The sequence below is a fragment of the Vidua macroura genome, chromosome 13 (genome assembly GCF_024509145.1).
Source record: "Vidua macroura isolate BioBank_ID:100142 chromosome 13, ASM2450914v1, whole genome shotgun sequence".
Lineage (NCBI taxonomy): Eukaryota > Metazoa > Chordata > Aves > Passeriformes > Viduidae > Vidua > Vidua macroura.
Window position 1 is genome coordinate 11,259,007 of NC_071583.1, and position 20,928 is coordinate 11,279,934.

General features: G+C 45.5%; 1 protein-coding gene across 5 annotated transcripts; it reads right to left on the minus strand.

Moving 5' to 3' along the window:
- Nucleotides 1–118: 118 nt before the first annotated feature.
- Nucleotides 119–17,422, minus strand: TPRA1 (transmembrane protein adipocyte associated 1). Of its 5 annotated transcripts, none has more exons than XM_053989104.1 (12): nucleotides 17,324–17,414; nucleotides 16,317–16,388; nucleotides 13,517–13,719; nucleotides 13,230–13,362; nucleotides 10,271–10,357; nucleotides 8,622–8,694; nucleotides 7,602–7,681; nucleotides 6,404–6,514; nucleotides 5,936–5,996; nucleotides 4,791–4,893; nucleotides 4,113–4,193; nucleotides 119–3,026 (listed from the first exon to the last, which is right to left on the minus strand). In XM_053989104.1, the coding sequence occupies exons 3-12, from the start codon at nucleotides 13,705–13,707 to the stop codon at nucleotides 2,792–2,794; spliced, it is 1,155 nt and encodes a 384-aa protein (XP_053845079.1). In that variant the 5' UTR covers nucleotides 13,708–13,719; nucleotides 16,317–16,388; nucleotides 17,324–17,414; the 3' UTR covers nucleotides 119–2,791. The 5 variants fall into 5 exon arrangements, with proteins under 5 accessions (XP_053845079.1, XP_053845078.1, XP_053845077.1 ...); XM_053989103.1 differs by having other exon boundaries at nucleotides 16,254–16,388; XM_053989102.1 differs by lacking the exon at nucleotides 16,317–16,388 and having other exon boundaries at nucleotides 17,324–17,422.
- Nucleotides 17,423–20,928: the final 3,506 nt, after the last annotated feature.

Genomic DNA, 20,928 nt, shown 5'->3' on the forward strand with positions numbered 1-20,928 from the left:
CAGCTGGCAAAGGCAAACCAAGCCACATCACACCTGTGCCCATGCCTTTCTGCATTTTTTTTAAATCTTCAAGTTATTTTTTCTCCCCAATATAGCTAATTTGAGAAATAAAGCACGATCATTTATGCCAAACTTAACTTTATTTATTTTACAAACAAAAATATACATTTATTCTATACTTTCTCTCTTTTTACCACCCCCCACATGTAATACACTTTGCTCAAGAACCACTTTAAGATGGCTCAAATCATTATATATACATAAATACATAACAGGAGGAAGGTCAGTCCATGACCTAGTGCAGAAGCTCCTCAGCTCCAGCAGCAGAACATGGAACATTCCAGAAATACTGGAGTCCTGCCAGCAAAGGATAGGATGGATGTTGACAACCTGCACAGGTGATCCATCAGCATTGAATTCACATGGTAAAGAGGCAAATTCATAACAGGCTCTTCACATCACCAAGGAGGGCAGGTAATTCCTTTCACTCCAGGTGTCGAAAGTCAACAAATACTCCCTGGGATGGAAAAGCAGTTGCTCCTTTAGTTCTCAACTGCTCTGTAATCTTCATCTCTCTTGACTCTGTCCAAGGCCCAGGGAAGCTTTGCAGGCTCCCCCACCCTTTCTAACCAACAGCAGCTCAGGATCAGTGTTGTAAGCAGCATTGGGAGCAGCAGCACAGCAATTCAGGCATCACATCATCCATCCCTTTTACAGCAAGCAGCCCAGCGTGGCTCAGGCCGACTGACAGCAGTGACAGAGGAGCATGGAACACTTCTCTAATGTAACAAGGGCTGACTTGGCCAGCTCCTTGTCCAGCCCTTGCAGTCATTGCATGAAATGGAAATGTGAAAGGCTGTGACCTACAAGAAACTACTCACTTCTAGTACACAAACAGATGAAGTCTTTTTTTCCCAGAAGTAAATAAAATAAAAATAAAAAAGGCGGGGTGAGAGGTTAGGTGGGTTGGGGCATTGTTTGTTTTCAAGGTGCCAGTGCTACTTATAGACCTGCAGGGCAAAGCACCCAGGCAGAAAGAGAAGCTGCATTGCTCATTAACAAATAAGATAAGCAAAGGCCTGCATAGTTTTGGCAACCAATATGAACTTCAGCTTCTTACCCATGTTTTCTTTCCCTCTGGTGGGAACACCTGGTAGCAAACACCACCCTCTAGCTGCTAATGATCCAAACCAACACCTCCACACTGTGCCTTGCTTACTCTTACCTTAGGATTCTTCAGGAACAGAGTAAGTTGGGGCAAGAGATTCACACAGTCCCCAAACACTGCAAATTCCCTCTTTCTACCATCCCTAGTGGGAAGCTGCTTACACCAGATCTCCACCTACCCGGTGCACTCAGGTAGGAAAGCACCACCAAATCTAGAGGAATACACATCTTCATCCTTGGAAAGCACAGAATATCCCAGAAACCAGACTGATGCAGCCTTTATATGAACAGTCACCTGATTGGAACACCATGTCTTGAAACTGCATGCCAGACAGCTCAGACAACAGGAGTCCCTCTTCCAGCATAGAAGAGGTTAAGAAGAAGTTCCAGAAAGTCTTTAAAAGGACCACTCCCTACATGCACATAAGCATTTTCAACATATTGAGCCATAAAACTTACTCAGAGCAGCAGCAGTCTGGGGATCTAACTGCAATGTAAGGGAAGGACACTGCCAGAGATTCACATCCACCTCCTACTCCTCTCCCACTGCAGCACACCAGCCAGCTTGATTCTAGCACACCTAAGGCGTTTGAGTTTCCAGTCACTAAATTCTGACAGCTCAGACTCATTGTAGGCTTCTGCTCTGCCTCAAGCACCTGAATGTCTCTGGAGCCTTCATCTGCAGAGTCACCTTCCTCCTTCACAGCACTCTCCGAGCCCCTGCCAAAGCTATGAAGCAGGGTGCAGACAGAAAACACACCTACCTCACAGGCTTTACTCTCGAAACTCAGCCCTGATTCAGTGTTGTTACTTAGATTTTCCTTTGAGCTCAAATGTACAACACTACAGCCTCCAGAGACTGGTTCACAGCTCCTTCAGCTCAGCTAGACAGCAGCACTGTTTGTCCTTCTGTCTCCCTACTGTTCAGTCACTTCACATCCATGCTGTGAGCTACCAGCCTTCTCCAAATGTTCTCTGGGCACATTCATTCCTCTTCATACCTCTTTTTCCCCATACACTGAGAACATTCCTTTTAACCACTAGCAACTCCAACTCACAATTTTCAACAGTGTTAGCTGAAACCAAGGGTGAGCCCCAGTGACCAGCTTCCCTCATCAGACACTATCACCACCTGTTCTGTTGCATTATGGCAAGATGCAGGCAGTCATGTTGCTTAGCCCAGGAAGATCATCTTTGGTTTCAACCACCAAAATCTTTCTATATATGTACAATACTGCAGTCAAATCATCACCCTCATCCCTAAACACCATTGCTCTAAGTGAGAAACAAGTGCTTTCAGTCACTGAAAAGGAAGAAGTGCCAGGCAGGACTATCTTCTTGTTCATATTCACATCTGGAACGTGGAGGATCAGGAAAGTTCAGTGTTTAAAGATTTATGAACAAAACTGCTCTACATTGTTCTCATGTAGCAACAGAAAGTGTTCTTCCCAAAAGGGTTTGGGCTGCCAACTTAGTTCCACAATAGGTGTTGGAAATCCTAAGGACAAGAGGAAAGCCATGGCAGGTAGCCAAGGCCAGATTTCCAGTGGACATCCGAACAGCTGCAGTATCAGGGAGTTTGGAAGGAAAGAAACGAGGCATCAGATGATTGAGGTGCCCTGCCTCAGGCATTGATGGATTTCCAGCGGTCACTGTCTATGCTGTTGATGCTGCCCACGTGGTATGGCATAGAGGCCACGTCGTCCAGGTAGGCTGTGGTGTCAATCTGAGTGCTCGAGTAGAACCCAGAATCCATTCCTTCCTTCTTGGCAACAGCATAAGGGTGGGGTAGGTGGACATCCACATCCTCAGGTTCATCCACCTGGCATTTGTAGGAGAAAAGGATCTTCGGTTCAGACCTGGAGTGATGAGAGATTTAAAATGCATGTTTTACCAATGTGGTATCACAACTACCTATCCTTAATTGAAACTCATCAGCGTTAAGAAATTGTACATTCAGATCTCAAACATTCTTTAAATGAGCTTCTGGTCTAGAAATTTGTGGCAGAGTAACTGCCATGAAGTAATTCTAAATTAAGCTTTGGATGAAGTTACTTAAGAGAAATACAAATGGCAGAATCCTGACTCTGCTGTGGGAAAAGAGTTCTCATCTTCAGGAGCTTTGAATTACTAGGGCAACAGCACCCAAACAACCCAAACTCCACAACAGCCTGGCTACTGACACAAAAATGAGTCAGAACATGAGTACACTTCAAGTTCTACCTGTGCACATCATGAAAACCAAAATACAAACACTTGTAGATCAGCAGTTTTCATCTTTAACTTCAGACAACGTTCCCTTCTAATTTCAAAGGGATGCAGAGGTATATTTTTATATTTTAAAAGCACTTTATCTTCTTAGCTATTTTAAAGCCTGCTATTTCTCGCTAATGACCAACAAATACTAAAGCCTACACTAAACCACTCGCTTTCCCACCAAGGTGCATTTCCTGCCAGTGGCCACACGGCGGCGACCCCGGCCTGAGAATCGACCTTCCCAGGGCTTTTCACTAGCGATTTTTTGGGCCCACGGTAGAGTCCTCGGCCGAAGAGTTACTAAACTCCCACATCCTTTCTACGAATTTACCCCAAAACCCACCCACAAGACCGTTTAAGCTCCCAGGACTCGATTCCTCATTAAGCATTTAGCTATCAACTTCAGCAGAAAAACTTTGTACTACAAATGATGCTGATGCTGAAGAAGTGATCCTCAGAAATGTGTGAGGAATACAGCCATCCATTCTGCTCTGCATACGAAGGAACCCTGCACAGAAGTGAGCAGCCACGGGTCACAGAAGTTCTTCAAGGGCAGAAATTAAGACTGGCTCTCTAACTGGCGTTCTAGTTGCTGTCTTTATTGTACAGATTGAGAGAATCTGAGTGCAAAACACTTAAATGGCAATATATATATATATCCATCTAAACTCCTGTTCATGGCTACTCACCCAAAGAAACCTTTCAGGAATGCCACATAGATGAGAGGTGCAAAGAAGCTGAAGTAAAGGAACGTGGTAGCATCAACACAGCTGTCAGCAACAAAAGGGAACATGAAGGGATTTAGCACTCAAGCACAACACCACCACTCACATCTTCCCAAATGATCCATTTTCCCTCCAAAGTGTCCAGAGATCAAGAAAAATCATGCTAAACAAATTTAAACTGATGCAAAGTAACAGCCATGGTCATCAACATATGTCACTGCTTCTAGACACTCAGGGGAACCATGCCAAAACCCAAGGTCTGACCAAGAGCAGAGTCTCAGTACTCCCAATTTTGACTCACAGATGTGACACTGATCCCTGCAGAAGGAGACTCCAGGTATAAGGGTGTCTCCATATTTCTAACAAACAGACAATTTCCTCTCTTATTACCTACTAATGGCCAGACATCAGTGGACTCACACTATTACTCTCACTCACCACCTCAAGACAACTGCAGTACACACAGCTCCACAACCTCTCCACTGGGGAGTTTCCTGATTACTTAGAGGTCTTTTGCACAAACCAGAACCAATAGGTTTATTCCTTCTTAGGAAGAGAGCATAGGTTTGTTTTCTTGGGAGAGGCAGTGCTCAAATAGAACACAAGATCCAGGCTGCAGACCTCCTCCCCCAGTATACCTACCACAATCCTTCTATGATATCCACACAGAGGAGGGCACTGCCTAGGCCCTGCACCAGGTTCAGCAGTGCCAGAATGCCAGCATAAATATAAAAACTCTTCCTGGCTGTGGGAAAGACATAGACACAATGAAGCTCAACCTCAAACACCAGACCCATGGAAATCTGTTTGATGGAGATGCCAAATCCAACAGAAGCTTCTCAACACCTTCTAAGAACTGCTGAAGAATTAAGACTGCATTTTCCCGTCCCATGCTGGCAGAATTGATGGTGGTAAAATGGACTAAACCATGCCCTCCTGCATATGCACACACAAGATGGGTTTTGAAGGCAAGGTTACAGCAACACATGCAAAGATTTAATTTGCAGGCATCTGGAACCATTGTCAATCACATAAATGAACGCAAGAAAAACTAAATAAAAAAACCCCAGCTGAACCAGAAGCTGTGCCCTTCCAATGTACAGCACTAATAAAACTGCTCAGGAGACCCCAACAGGAGCAGCAGGGTGTGCTGGAGACCAGGCAGATCAGGCCCAGGACCTGTGCCTGTGACATACATAACCCCTCCCTCAGGATACCCACAGAGGGACGTCAACACTGGTTAGAGAGAAAAGAGCTCAGTACAAACACCTTAATAACAGCTTCTCTCTATCCAAGAGCTGCAGATATTCTGCAACAACAGCAAAAACCAACCAAACAGAATCATCTTGATAAAGTAAAAGCCCAGATAAAAACTGTTGAGCAGCTCCCACTTAACCTTCCCTTCTCAGGGGATGAGTAGCATGCACACTTTAACATCATGTGTGCATTTCAAAGGAAGCTGTTATTAAGAAGCCATTTTTAAGGCTCTCAGAAGATTATATATTTACATTATATCTGTATCATTAACTGAGCAGTAGGTCTTGTTTTCTTAATGTAATTGTTTACCTACTAAAGTAGCAGTGTAACTGCTCTTATTCTGCTCTCCAGAAGACACAACATACTAATTTTTCTAGGGCTAAGTTATCAGTCCTTTGCCATGTTATCTAAACTCTGAGACGTGGAATGCATCTGCAGCACAAACACATAGAGGAACTTTTTTACTCCCATCTATGCTTTATCCTGATGCTGTATCCATCTATACTATGGAAAACACTACTGTTACCTACAGGGCAAAGAAATCCGGTCTTTCAGAGGAGTTTTTGGAAGAATCACCACCAAGGAATAGACCTGTTGAGACAAAGAACTAACAGTTCCATGGCTGCTTGGCAACTCAACAATCTTTGCAGGGATGGTGTGTGATATTATGCACTCCCTACATGTCTCGGGGCAGAGGCACAAACCCTTAACATTAAACACAGTACAGATGTGAAGGCCCCACAACTCACCCCCATCAGCATAAAACAGCTGAGAAACACAGGAGAGAAGAATATCTGAGCTCAGGAATACAGCTGGCCCAGCTTACACCACTCCCACTGCACCTTTATTCTTCAGCTTCCCCCCCCACATGAGAAGAATGCTGTGCTGCAGGAGGCAGGAGGGGGATTAGGGCATTACTGTACTCAAATCATCCTCCTTGCTCCATTTAGAAAATACAAAGAAGCTAGCAGAGTGCGTAACACATTTCCAGTACTTACCAGGAAGAAGAAACAAGAGCTGGCAAGCCAAAAGTGTCTCCCACCATGGCCATAGATATTGAAGTCTTCTGCTGAGAGGTGGGCATCAGGGTATAGGATTTCCAGGGTGCCCTAGGAGAGAAGTGGCACCAACATGATTCTGTTACAAGCTGCATCCCCACTTAAATGCATATTTGGACAAGGGACACTATGCTTAAAGAAGTTCAGAAAACAGCTGGCCTACCCCCACCCCCAACCTAACCAATCCCTGCCCTGCTTAGACCAAGTTACACTCACCAAGAAGAAGAAGAATCTAAAGACAAGAAGTGAGGAGAAAAAGAGTAGCAGGAATCTGCATCTGAAGGAAACTGGCACCAGCAACATTACAGAAGAGAGACTGAGGTGGACAGGGGATGCAAGCATTTATATGTCTAAAACAGACCAAGAGCTCCATTTCCATCTTTAAAGTAGACATTTCTGCTGAAACATCCAGAATATAGTCAATTTGGGAAAGGACACTCTCTTGTTTAGGAGCTACCCATACAGATAGTGGAGAGCAAAATGCTTGTAAGCACTACTGAACCCAGACATAGCTCCAACACTTGAAATTTGATGAGGCTCCTCCAGCTTTATCATGTGGTAATGACCAGCTCACTGTCTCTGCAGCCAAGAGCCTGGTCCCAGAACAAAGCTCTGTGTGTTATTCTGGCGCTGCCCTGAGTATAGAGACACAGGCTGACCACTGACATGCCGAGGAGGAGAATAAACCCAGACACAGATTGCATTGTTCAGGGACATGAAGACATGCCTAATAAACTGAGCCAGCAAGCCAGCTGCTAATCTGAAGAGAAGCAAGAGCTCTTAGCTCTCAGACAATGGCACTGCACTGCCTTTACTTGTCAAGCACATGCTTTTCATGGCTCTTGAGGCCAGATCCAGAACTTGTGGCTCAGGTGTGGAAAACCTCACTCTTGTTCCCAGACTCACTAAACAATGCAATCTATCCAAACCTCATTTCTTCACCTTATCTGAGCTATTTATGCAGTAAAGAAGACAAGCAGATGCTATCTGCTTATACACTGCCACAAACATTCAGTCTTCCTCCAAAACCTCATCTGAAGAGCAAAGTTGCCACTTTCAGATAGGAATCACACACTTAACTGCTTAACTTCAAGCCAAGTTCCTTCTTTTGCAAATTCTTCTGCTTCAGTGTACTTACCTGGGTGACAGAATATGCCAGAGACAGCACAGTGGTGATTGCCAGCACACGTTTCACGCTCGACTTGCTCTCCAGGTGACCTGTAATTATGGGGTATGGAAGTGACTCAGGATGTAATCCCAGCACTGGTTAAAAACAGTTCTTTTCAGAACCAATAAAGAAAACACTTATTTCCAGAGGCCTTCAAGGGAAGGTTACAGCTCACTAAACCCTGTTTGGAGAGTTGAGTCTTTCACAGGCAAAAATCCTATTTACAAAACAACAGATTTTAACTTGCTTTCCTCCTGTCCACACTAAGAGAAAACAACTAAGTCCTTCTGCTGGGGCTACAGGAAAGAAAAAAAAAAGTAATTACTCCAGCATCAAGTACACTGAGATGTTATAAAGCTGCTGCTCAGGGAGAAGAGTTGATGGGAGGCTAGGGTAGAGAAATCTGTACTGGAATATACTGAAGAAGGCAATTTCCAGAAGCTCCTTCCAATCTAAATTATTCTGTGAGCCTCCAAAAGATGAATAATACACTGCTCACGTGCCCCACTGACACGTGCAACAGTGACACCCACCCTGTCCTCTACCTCTGACCCACAGGGAGAGGCATTTTAACTTGTATTTTCACTGAAAGAAGTAGAATTACAGATGAAGCATTGGAATGCAACCAGGATGGATCAAACCAATTAAGGAAGGAGACAGAAGGGCCCCCAATGGGACCATCTGAAATAAAATGGGCTTGAAGCAAAATCAGACTGTTGATCTTGGCATAAAAATCTTATCTAAGCTGTACACTCCATTGTATGGGTGCAGGACTAACCAAGCACATATAAACCCTTAAATCACACAAACCACAGATCTGTAAGAATAATGAGGCCTTCAGCCACTTCTAACTAAATCTCCACAATTTACCCTTTGTATTTATTCTATAGCCTCTTCACTTTATAGAATCAAGAACACCATAAACTTACAAATGCAACCTCTGTGGAAGGAAAGGCAACAGGAAACATTCAAAGCACTGCTGACACATACCAAAGGCAAGGCCTAGAATCACCACACTCAGTTCAATCGCCAGAAGGAAGAACCTTGTGATCTCCCACAGGATCTGAGGGATAACAGAGACCAGACAAACATGATTAGATGAAGCCAGGAACCAGTTTGAAGTTAAAACAAAATTCCAGGGGATAGCAGCCTCTGAATGGCTGGTCATTGCCACAAACCCTTCTCATGCTTTGTAGGGATACTGATCACATGCTCGTTCCATGCCCTGTTCATGCCTGTGGAACAGAACACTTGTGTGGGAACAAGCAAATAGCAGCTCTACAGAGAGGAAGTGGCCATGGTTTGCCTTTGAGGATTTGTCACTTGTTTCAGATATGCTCTTGCTGCTCCCAAAGAGCACAAGCCCATGATGACCTCAAATATTAAACAAGGCCAGTTCTTAAAGCAGTAGATATGCCTGAACAAACTCTGTATTCTGCCCTCTTCCAAAGCTACTGGTCCTTAAATCTAAAGCATATTCAAGTAAAAAGCACTCCCCGTTCCAGCCTGTCATTTGCAATCTCATGTTTTATTTGATGAAACGAGACCAATAAAAAGCAGGTGAGGCAATTTCTCAGGGAGTCATGCAATAAATCAGTGCCAAACCTAGAACAAGCACCCAGATTCTGGTTTATTAACCCTTTACCTCTGAACACTGAATGGTACTCTCTTGGAGATATATAGTATTTTAAGAGGCATTGGATAAGACACTTCAAATCCCAGTAAATACACAGTGCGTGTGTGCATAAATATGTAAGAGAATGCAAAAGAAACATAATAGACAGAATAGAACACGTTTACAGAAAAAACTGTCAGAGTATCTGTCTTGCCACATGATTTCCCAAGTTGCTGCACTTAGCAGCAACACCAGAGCTGAAGAAAAACACCTTTACACCTCTTCTTCATTATTCAAGTCCTGGACCTACATCTGCTGGACAGAGGTGAACAAAAAATGCTGCAAACGTCCAGCCACTCGCAACAGCAGCTCAGCACAATGCTTTGACAGTAACATTAAAGGGAAAAGCAAGGAAACCACACTGATCCCAGAGAATAAAGCCCAAAAACCTGTACTCTGTAGGTGACTCCTCTTTCTCTAACAGCTCAAGAACTGCAGAGCATTTTGTTTTAAGCAGTATTTTACTACTAGTCAAATTACTACAAAGAAACAGCACATACAAAGATATTTCCTATTTGCTAATGGTTCACCCTGTGCTCAGAGTGGTTGCAAGGATGTTCAAGTGTCAGTTTCAAAAGGAAAGTTGGTTTTATTTGCATTCAATGCAAAAACTTCAACATTTTTGAAGAGCCACTAGAAAACTGCAAGAGTAACGAAGGCCAGGTCTTGCCTATCCATTAAAGGTATCTGAACGTTTATCTCTTGCAAAAGAGACTCATTTCATCCCTGTAACAGGAAACTTTTGCTGCCAGTATTTCTGTGTCTATTTTAGGAAATCCATTGTTTTACCATCCTGAATGTTGTGATGATTTAGATCCAGCTATCAAAACAGGATTCCATAGTACACATCGCTAATGTGCAAAAAAAGCACATTTTCTTGTACACACAGAAGAGGGAAGCCAGAGCAGATTGCCGTGATCAGAAGTACACAAAGCACAGCCTCTAATGTGAGTGTTGCACTTACCTTGTCAGCAACCATGGCAGCATCAGAGGCACTCACAGTCATAGAGACAACAGCTCGGGCAATGCCAACTAAAGCCACCACAAATACCTGCAAAAAAAGAGCAAAAGTGAGCTCATGTCAAAAGGCACATATGCAGTAGCGATCTTTTGGAACACCATTTTCAGGTCAGCTTTCAAGCCTGATAACGTGTACTAAGAATTTCCTGTGGCAGACTAGAGTTAATTTCCTGAAAAAGATTCCTCAGACCCATTAGATAGGAACAGTGCCTTAGAATTTAAGAAGGAACAATTGTCTCAGCCGTCAGATTAAGCTCTGAAGAGTTCTTCACCCAGTCTTTACAACAGTATCTTTAGTCTTCCCTTCATTCCACTGGGGCAGGGGAAGAGAAAAAGAAACAGAGAAAACACACTCCTCTGAATTACAAAACCAAATGGTTGGTGTGTCTGACTAAACCAATCACACCAGATAACAGAAACCACTCAATGCCAACTACCACACTACACAATTGTGACAAAACTAAACCTGCTGCTCTCTCACTCTGTACTGACAATGCTCAGAAATACAGAGGAAAAGTCACCTGCAGCCACCAGCTTTAAAACATCTTACCCTGCTGCACAGTGCAACATAGAGATCACCAAATCACTTCATATACATCAAAGCATGACAGCTCAGTGAGGCTCAGCTACCCTGTGTTGTCACAGCCATCCTATGCAATTAAGAGCTCAGTTGGATGTATCTACACTCCACTGTGCAGACTTACACTCTAAGAAAGTGGATTTTTCCAGATAAAATTCTCTAAATGTCAGGCTGATCCTAATGATGAAGGAAGGAGAAGCTAAACCTATCAGAGAACCAAGAGTCCAAGCTGATTCTAAGGTGGTTGCAGAATGGAAACGACCAATAAGTGACCCACAGATGAGTTTCTCTTTCTTAGAGGAAGAAGGGACAGCAATGGCAAGAGAATACAACAATCCCTCCTGGAGTGGAAAACTCCATGACAAAACACTGACAAAAAAGAAGGGTCCCTGCATATAATGGTGTTTTAGAGCTGCAACAACTCACTGCAGAGGAACACACATCTTTTTGTTTCCTCTCTAAGCAGGTAGAGACTCTTCCCAATTTGTTAACTCTACATTAATCACCAACTCCACAGAAAGCATTCCTTTAGAACGTGACCAACAGCCAATTTAAAGGAAGACCTCACAGAACACACTTCCATCCTCATTACCCAATAACATACTCAAGAAGTGAGTATGAAACTGAGTTAAAGCATTTTCCTCTAAGACTGTGTGCTGGATTTGGCTGGGATAGAGGAAATTTCCTTCACAGTAGCTGGTATGGGGCTGTGTTTAGGATTTTTGTGCTGAAAACTGTTGATAACACAAATGTTTTCATTACTGCTGCACTTACATAGAATGTAAGACATTTTTTGCCTCTCATCCACGAGTTGGCTGGAGGTGCCCAAGTTAAGAGGGGACAGCTGGGACAGCTGACCCCAGCTGGCCCAAGGAATATCCCATATGGCATCATGCTCATCACATAAAGACAGGAAGAAGGAGGAAGGAAAAGACTTTCAGAGTAATGGTATTTGTCTTCCCCAGTAAGCATTACATGTGATGGAGCCCTGCTTTCCTGGAAACAGCTGAACACCTGCCTGCCCATGGAAAGGGGTAAGTGAATGCCTTGCTTTGCTTTCTCAGTGTGCTCAGATTTTGCTGTGGCTTATTAAACTGTCTTTATCTCAACCCACAAGTTCTCACTTTTATTCTTCTGATTCTCTCCCCTGTTTCAGTGAGGGGGAGTGAGAGAGTAGCTGTGTGGGGCTGAGTTGCCATCCAGAGCATAAAGTCAATTCACTTTCCTCCCTTTGGTTTATCAAGAGTTATGTTTTTCAAAGCCTCTGGCACAAACCTCTACTGACCACGTGCATTACTGGAAACACTTAGGAAGGTTTAAATCCAGACTGGAAAGGGACAGTAATATTTTTAAAAGGTTGAAATATTTGTGTGTACACCTGGTTATCCAAAACTGTGCAGAAGCCCAGAACCCCAACTCTTAGCCTGAAAGAGCTAACAAAACTTCCCAAGAAAGATTCAGGTGAGGCTACTAGGTCAGATTTGGTTTTGAGCTTCTTGGGTTTTGCCATGCCAGTACCTGTACACAGACCAGGGAAAGAGGTGTCCATTTAACCCAATTCAAACGTACATTCACTTCCACAACCTGTACTAATCTCACTGAGGAAGAGCAATCATATTATGTTATATACTGAGGCAAGCCAGGATATCAAAAAGCTTCTGAATGGTATTTTTAAACAAATTCAGGTAGGTCCTTAGCTGCATTTATGATGTCCTGTAAGCAGCATCACAGGGCATAACAGGACTAGTGAGAGGAGCACTGCAAGATCTTTAATGTTTGTGAACTGTAACTGTACTGAATATTCTGTTTCCACCTTAAGAACTATAAAGAACATCAAGTCAGGGCCACTTTGACATTATGTGAAAGAAACTAACAGGGTTGGGTTTCTGCATTCCCAGACTAACCAGAACTCTGTCAAATAACCATTTTCTCCAGCAGATGACCAAGCTTTTCAACAATTTGACACAAATTATTCTCCTTTCACTACCTCAATGAAAAGCTGGGTTTGTGTCCCATGCTACTTACTGCAAGGAACAAAGAAAACATAAGATACTACATTCCAAGACATCAAAGCAAGAAAAGAAAAGGAAAAAGTGAAATCATCACAGGACAACAAAATCCAGCAGATCTGGCCCCAGAACCTATTAAAAGCTGAATTTCAACAGTGAAAAAAATGTCTACTCCTTGCAGTATACCTTCAATGGAAAGCAGCTTTTATCCCTGCAAGAGCTGGTCTAGGCTCTCTCCACTAGTTCAGTGATATTGTTCATGAGTGATAATAAAAATAACCGTCATTAGTCCAAAGGCACAGGGTGGTACTCACTAGTATGTAGAATGTAGTGAAGATTGGGCTGGAAGTGACCCGGATTTTGGCCCTGGCAGAGGGCAGCTTCCAGAGAAGAAACATAAAGAAAAGCACATTGGGAACCAGGAGCAGAAGATCCCAGTAGCGGACTCTGCAAAAAGTAAATAAAACAGGTTTTATCCCTGATATTCAGCCTCTAGAAAGGAAGGCACCAGCCCCAATCCCTTCTCAACCAAACAGTGAAAAAAACAATGCTCTTTCCTTTGCTCCAGGGTCAGACTGTGGTCCCATTTCTTCCAACTCACCTGGACTTCCCAATGTCTTCATAGAGCAACAACAGGCACTTGTGCGGCACTGTGATGTTCGTGTCGTTGATCACGTGCGTTGTCATTGGGGAGAGAGTTGTCACATTATCCAGTGCCGTCACCAGGGCAGTCGAATGCGTGATATTGTCAAACACAGAGAACGTCATCACAGACATCATGGACTGGAACATCCTGTCCTCCTTCTGGTCCAGATCAAACAGAGCAAGACAACCACAGCAGAGGAAAAAAAGCAATATTAAATCAGTTGTGAGTCACAGCTAAAAAAAAACACATCCTTGACATTAAGCCCCTGCACAACTGCTTCCTGCTTGGTACAGCCAATTATCATCATGTCAAAGACTGTATTACACAATGAAATGCCACCTGCCCAATTAGGGTGGTCAGTACAAAACCAAACTTTGATATCAGAGTAACAAGCACCTTCAAATGGTGCTATGCGGGATTAAATTTTGTCATTCTTTGAGCTTTGGCAGATTCCTAGAAGAAATCAAGACTCAGCAGCAATACATGGCATCATCAGACAGAGACAAAAACCCTACTTTACCAGGGCATTCATTCTTGGTCCCAAGATCAAGAAGTGACAGACAATTATTTGATTTCTGCAAAGAAAAGATGAAGGTCCCTCCCAAAAACCAATTGCTGTTACCAACTCTGAAGTCTGAGAGCAGGGAAAGCCTCACATACACTCACCTAAAGGGACTGTACAGTCTTTACCTTTCAAACCCAACACCAGCAAAAACCAACATGCAGCATTCTTTTTCTAAATCTCTGCAAGACACCAGAATGATTCTATTTTTAAGCAACTCTCTTCCCACCCTAAAGTAGAACCCTGACTGTTAAGGTACTTCAGTAGCTACAAGCTGAATACAAACACAGGGTCTAATCACCCCTCCTGACAATCTCCAAAAGAGAGATCATAGACAACCCACAGATGCAAAAATGATAAATCTCTGACAGCCGACATCTTAAAGATGCACATTGCCAGGGACAGCACTTGAGCAGCCTGTGTGTTCTAGCTAATCTGGGATTTATTTTTTTTTTTAATCTTGTTTGACTCCAGGCCTGACTTGCGTAGTGAAAACTGACAGCCCCCATGACAGGGCTCAGAAGGTATTTTCCCTTAGAGGTTCTGAGTGAGTCACAAGCTGGAAAGTATCAGCACAGCCCTGTGTCATCTGCTGAGCTTTTAGAGTTCAGTAGCACCTTCTTCACAAATTGCTTGTTACTGTCAGTCACAGGCTCTTTCTCTTCAGAGGCTGAGATTCTTCCCAGGTTCTCTAAGGAGCAAGGGAATCATCCCATCCTCAGCCAACAAACCTTCCCTTTGATTCACCCCTGCTGACACATACTCCTTGAGCTGGGATTTTCTTTTGTGACTGTCGTATGCTGTGCTGCACGAGAGGCATCACAGTAAATAAACACACAGACCTGGAGGGAGCAGTTTTGCTCAAAGCTGGCAAAGCTTGGACCAAAAAATTCTACTTCTAAACAGAGGTCCCAGCAAACGACCTTCACATTCCAAACTTATCTCTTGAAGTGTCTTCTCTTCCCTCCAGCTACTCACTTCTCTGAACTGTTCAGAGAAGAATTTTCTCATAACAATTTTGCTTCGTTTTCTTCCTCTGTAACACCACTACATGCCAGTAGAGCTGAGGCCAAGAACGGTCACATTTGCCAACACAGAAAAATTGCTGCATGATTTTTTAAAAAGCTGGGGAGCTTTACTTTTTAAAAAGTAGAGAAGAACCTCACAGACCACAGGCAGAATAACATCAACTGTGGACCATCACAACCTCCTAGTAGCTCTTCTGGGACAAAGAATTCCATCTGCCTGTCACAGTGAAAAGAGCTCAAGTATAAAGCTGTGAGAGATTTACATTAGCAAAACAACTTCTTATGAAAAGAGCAAGCAGGCTCCATTATTTTTCACCAGAAGCCACCACTATCACGCAACAGCAGCTGCTGATAAGGAGAGGAGTTGGCCACGTAACAGAACTCCAGTCACGAGGCTTCAAAGGGCAAAGCAGAATCAAGCTCACCTCTCAGCCAGGCTGCTCACTACAGCCTGGTACTTGTATTCTTCCTCCCCACATAAAGTGTACACAAAGCAGAGCCACAGAACATCCAATGTGATAAGAGAGGGCAGCCAAGGCCACCAGACAGACAGCACTGTGGTCATGCTCTTCTAATAGCCTACAGCAAAGATGTGGAGAACTGGCCCACTCTTGTCCAAAGCAACAACAAAAATCCCAGAGCAACAGGACCAGGAATTGATGGAAAGGATCCAACCAGGGCTTGTCATCCACAGCAACACTGCTCCTTTCAGCAACTGTCCTTGCCCTGTCTAGGCCTAAATAAGTCCAGTCAGCTGAGCATATCCAAGAGCTCACTCACCACACCCTGGCTCCCTGGGACTGCCTGCTTCAGCCAGCCCAGCCCGTGGGGGGTAAAATCACCCCCAAGCTGCATGAAAAGAAACCATGCTGCAGTCGTGGTCTCCCCTTGTCATCCAGCAGGCAGCTCTGTACACCAGAACACAAAATAACATGTTTTTCTACACTCCAGATGAAGTCAGGCTGACTTGGTGAAGGCCAATGTCTCAGTCCAAGGCCTGGACAAGCTGCATTCAGACTAAGAACACAAGCATGGCTCCTGGGCTGCAGTGACAGAGCTCTGGGAAGGGCTCTGCTGCACCTTCAGGAAAATGTTATCTCACCAATGCATATTGGTCCTTGAATCATGGCACTGTAACAATATCCGAGCTCAGTGAAATTCAGACCTCACATCGTTGGCAATTGTTCTTTCCAAGCCCACCTACAGAAAGGTGAATTACAAACTGCACAAGTTGCACCTGTAATAAAAAATCGAAACTTTTCTGTCTTTCTGCAAAAAGCATCAGAAAGTCTCTTAAGTACTGATCATGATAGGATTAAGACTGCTTCTTACAGTGCTCTTATTTGTGCAATAAAAACTGCACTGACCAGATCCCTGCTCAAATAATATAACTGTTATTTCAGTAACTTAAATGCTTAAAAATACCCCACAACACTAAAAGTAAAAAAAAAAAAAAAAAAAAAAATCAAACAATAACAACAAAAAAAACAAAACAAAAAAAAATCCCCACAAACAAAAAAAAAAGAAAGAAAACTTTTTTTTTTTGTTCTCTTCCTTTTTAAGAAGTCTCTTCAACCCTCTCTTTTGGTCACAACAGTTGCATTTTTCATTTTACCATTAGAATTTAAGACAGGGATTTTCCCTCAGTAATTGAGGCACTCCCTTCCAATTTCATTCTCACATCTCGTTCTGAACTAAGCTTAAAAAGAAAGGAACTGCAACGAGGAAAAAAAAAAATATGAAAAATACTGAAAGCAGAAGTATCAACAATAAGCCCAAACCCTCAGAGACAGAGAACTATGGCCCAGAGGCGGATTTCAGAAATGCATATCCCGGGGATTTTCTGTTTTGGTTTTGATTCCTGGGGAAGGCGGGCGCACAACACGCAAGGAAAGTAGCAGTGCGCGGTCACTGGGCTCTGCGCTGGCGAGACGCGCTGCCTGTTTCACAGGCTGCCAAAGCAGCACAGCTGAGAGCGGCTGCAGTTCCAGCGCACCCTTCAGCTGGCCAGAGGTGCCCCGGAGCCTCTGCCCATGGGGCTCCCGGGCTGCTCTAGGAGGCCCTCGGAGGCCCGCGGCCGCCGCGCAGCACGGCCCCGCCGCCCCGCTCTGAGGCGCCGCAGTGTCCCTCCCTCGCCACTGCCCCCCTCCCGCGGCCCCGCTCCGCTCGTACCGCCGGGCCCCGTTCGTCCCCAGCCCCGCTCCCGCCGCCGCCGCTCAGTCCCGGGGTCCCGGCCCCGCCATCCCAGCGCCGGCCCTGCCGCTCCCCTCAGCCGGGGAGCGTCGCTGAAGAGAGGCCGGAGCGCAGCGCCGCGCAGCCGAGCGGAGGCGCCGCCGCCACAGCCGGGGCTTGTCGGCCGACCCCAGGGGCGCTATTGAGAGACGGTCCCCGAGAGGTCCGCGGCTGGACCAATCAGAGAGCAGGGTCTGTCAAAGGGCCCGAAAAAAGCAGCGGAGCGAGCCAATAGAAAGGGTCGGGAGGCGGGACTAAGGGGGCGGGCCCGCCGCGCTTTAAAGGCGCCTCGCCCCCCACACACCTGCGGGTCGCCGGCCCGGCGTGGAGCGGTGGCGGCGGGCAGGGAGGTGACCCCGGGGCTGGGCGGGCCCGGCGGTCTCGGGTCCGTCCGTGCAGGGCAGGCTCTGCCCTTCCAGCCCGATCCCACCCCCCGGGCCGGCCCGCACAGCCCAGCATCCCACCCAACAAGGAGCGCTCTGCCATCCTGCACCCACCGTCACGCTCCTCCGGGCGGCAAACACGACACCGCTCCGCAGGAATTCTGTGCGGCCTCTGGATGCAAGGCGGGGCAGTTAATAATTGAGGGAGATCCGATAATAAGTTCCTGCAGGGGAGAATGATTAACAACCTGTGAGTTTGGCTTTTAAGGAGAGTTCAAAGCTGACTGAAGAAACTCGGTGTAGCTTGGACAACAGCTGCTAAAGGGAAACGCGATCAATAATTAGCAGGATTCCGAGGTGCAAATACCAGACAGACTAAAGAGACGCTCAGTATCGTAAACAAGGAAGTAACTGTGACAAATTAGCCAAGATTTATTTAGGAAACTAAAGGAAATAACCAGCTAAGCACCAGCACGTTATTCTCAGCACTAAGAGCTGACTGACAGGGAAGTTTCAAGGAGGATGTTTCTTACCTGAGTCACTGCAAGGACTGGAGGATACATTCTGGCACGGGTTTCTACCTGCGGCTCACCTGTGGCTGCAGGGTTTGCTTCTGTAGGAATGCAAGGCTTTTGCCATGCTGTAGTTTGCTGTACAGAGCCTACACCTCTGCAGAAGACCCCTACCCTGGTCAAGTTTGCACACTCTGCTCTAGCAAACACCGTACCCAGAGGGTTCCAGGCCCTCCTCACACACAGATAGATCTTCCTCGGCTTAAATCTGCTTGATCCTCTTCTTAGGTCAAATTTTCCAGCTACTCCTCAGCGAGCCTCATGAAGGGGTTGTACCTGGAGACTTGCCTGCCTCAGCCCTATTCTTCTGATTTTCCACTGGGTTGAAACAGGTTTTCATGCTGGTGTCATGTCTTTGGAATGACATCTGGAGAAGCCAGTCCTTAGCTTGTCTCATTTCACACTGTCGTTCAGGTTAATGATATGTTGCAATATTTTGACACGTTCCATTTATGGATCCAAGCTCAAAGGCTTGGCTGACACCAAGAACTCTGAGTTACAGAAGGGACACTTCTGTTTAGTGAGAGGTGGAGTGTTTCTGCCTAAAAAGTGCCTTGGTAACAGACAAGTAAAATCCATGTCTTCTCACTTGTAGCCTCAGGCACTAACTAGTTGAATGTGTTACCTCCCACATAACTGTGTCAGAAAGGAAAGATTTTACTTTCCAATCCACCTGCTTTTCCCATCTGATTCCATTTGAGGCTAGAGCCCAGTATTTGGGACACCAGATCCAAAAGCTGTTTCATGGTCAGGAGACTGCTGGGCGCCACTGCAAGGACCGTGACACTTCAGCTCCTGCCTTCCTCGCTGCTTGTGTGAAACAGGAGGTGGGGCATCCACACTTACTGTTCCTCTGAATTAACCAGCCTTGCCTGTCAGCCCCACATGGCCAACATAACTCCTCTCTTCCCACCTCCAAGGCCTGCTCCATGTCCTTAACTGCACACATCCTTCCACCCCAGCGGAGCACTGGTGCTCTGTGCGCCATCTCCTCCAGCCAGCGCTTAAAGATGGCAGGGCTCACTCCCTTTGTCCTCGCTGTGTCACTTGGTGTTGCTGGGCTGAAGCAGCACAGCTCCCTTTGTCCTTGCTGTGTCACTTGGTGTTGCTGGGCTGAAGCAGCACAGCTCCCTTTGTCCTCACTGTGTCACTTGGTGTTGCTGGGCTGAAGCAGCACAAGAGGTGATGTTCAGCAGCCTTGATACAACTTTGGGGGCCCCACAGAAAGCTGGCACCTGTTGCTGTACCTGCTGCAGCCTGCTGTGCTGTGGCAATCTCACCTGCCTTTTGGGTGTCAGAGGTGGAAGATGCAGACATGGTGTCCAGGACAGCATTACACTTTCATGTAATCACCAAATTCCACTCTTCTGAGACATTTTATCTCTCTCAAATACTCTTTCAGCTTTTATTAGATCAGACTATTAACAGGATATTACTTCTCATCTGAAACTGCTTTGCTGTACAGGTGCTGAGCAACTGCAGGGACAGATGTGCCTGTCTTGTTTCAGAGCTGTTCTACCAACCTACTGATTTCTAGTGTTGGGCATAAATTTGCACCACAGGACTACCTGGACTGCACTCCTGCGTCTCTGCCCTTTTTTTTTTTTTTTTTCAAGGGAAATTCACTCACCAGGGCTATTCCTGTGCTGCAAGAAGCCATGAGTCTGCAAAATCCTACTGGTATGGTTGGATATTCAGGAGTTTAGTGCTCAGGTGAGGTCACCCCAGCGAGCAGCCTGGGCCCCATCTGCATCTCAGCCCTCTCACATACCCAGTCCATGTCTCTAGTGTAGTAGAAGGAGCCCTGTTCCATGCATGGCAGCAGCCTGATTTTAGGGGTGGTTTCAGCTGCCCAAGCTCAGCTCTTGTCAAAGAGACAGAGCACCCCAGCTCAGGCATAGGACCCCTTGTAGGTGGCACCCAGTTACCAGTGAAAACATGGACATGGTGTGTGGCCTTCCAGGAAGGACAAACGGAAAATCTGTCAGTCTATCCAGCTGTCCGGTGCCTGGAGAGACAGTGGCACCCTGTGGTGACACTGGCTCATCACAGTGTGTCATCTGGGCCTTGTCAGACAGCACCACCTTAGCCAGGTCCTGGGCTGCCTTCCCTTAAGCCATAGAATCATCTGGGCTAGAAGATAGGACATTAGGAAAGAATTCTTCACTGGAACACTGCTCAAGCATTGAACCTCATTCCCAGTGAGGTGGTGAATTCACTATCCCTGGAAGCGTTCCAAAACCATGGAGATGTGGTGCCTAGAGACATGTTTTAGTGGTGGACTTGGCAGGGCTGGATTAATGTTTGGACTCCATGGCCTTGAGGATCTTTTCCAGCCTTCATGGTTCTGTGATTCTGTGACCTCTAAGATCATCAAGCCCACGGTGGTCTCTGGAAATCTATAAGTGGGGGCATCTTGGGGGTGTCTCTGTGTCTGTTTCACTCCAAGCACCAGCCAGCTCCCTGTCATGTGGCACAGAGAAGAGGCTGAGCCACTCTCCTATTTATATCATGATGCTCCTGCTTTGCTATATTAGTACCAGCCTGAATCATCCAGCTGGGCTCCTGGAAGATCCATTTCAGATTGTCA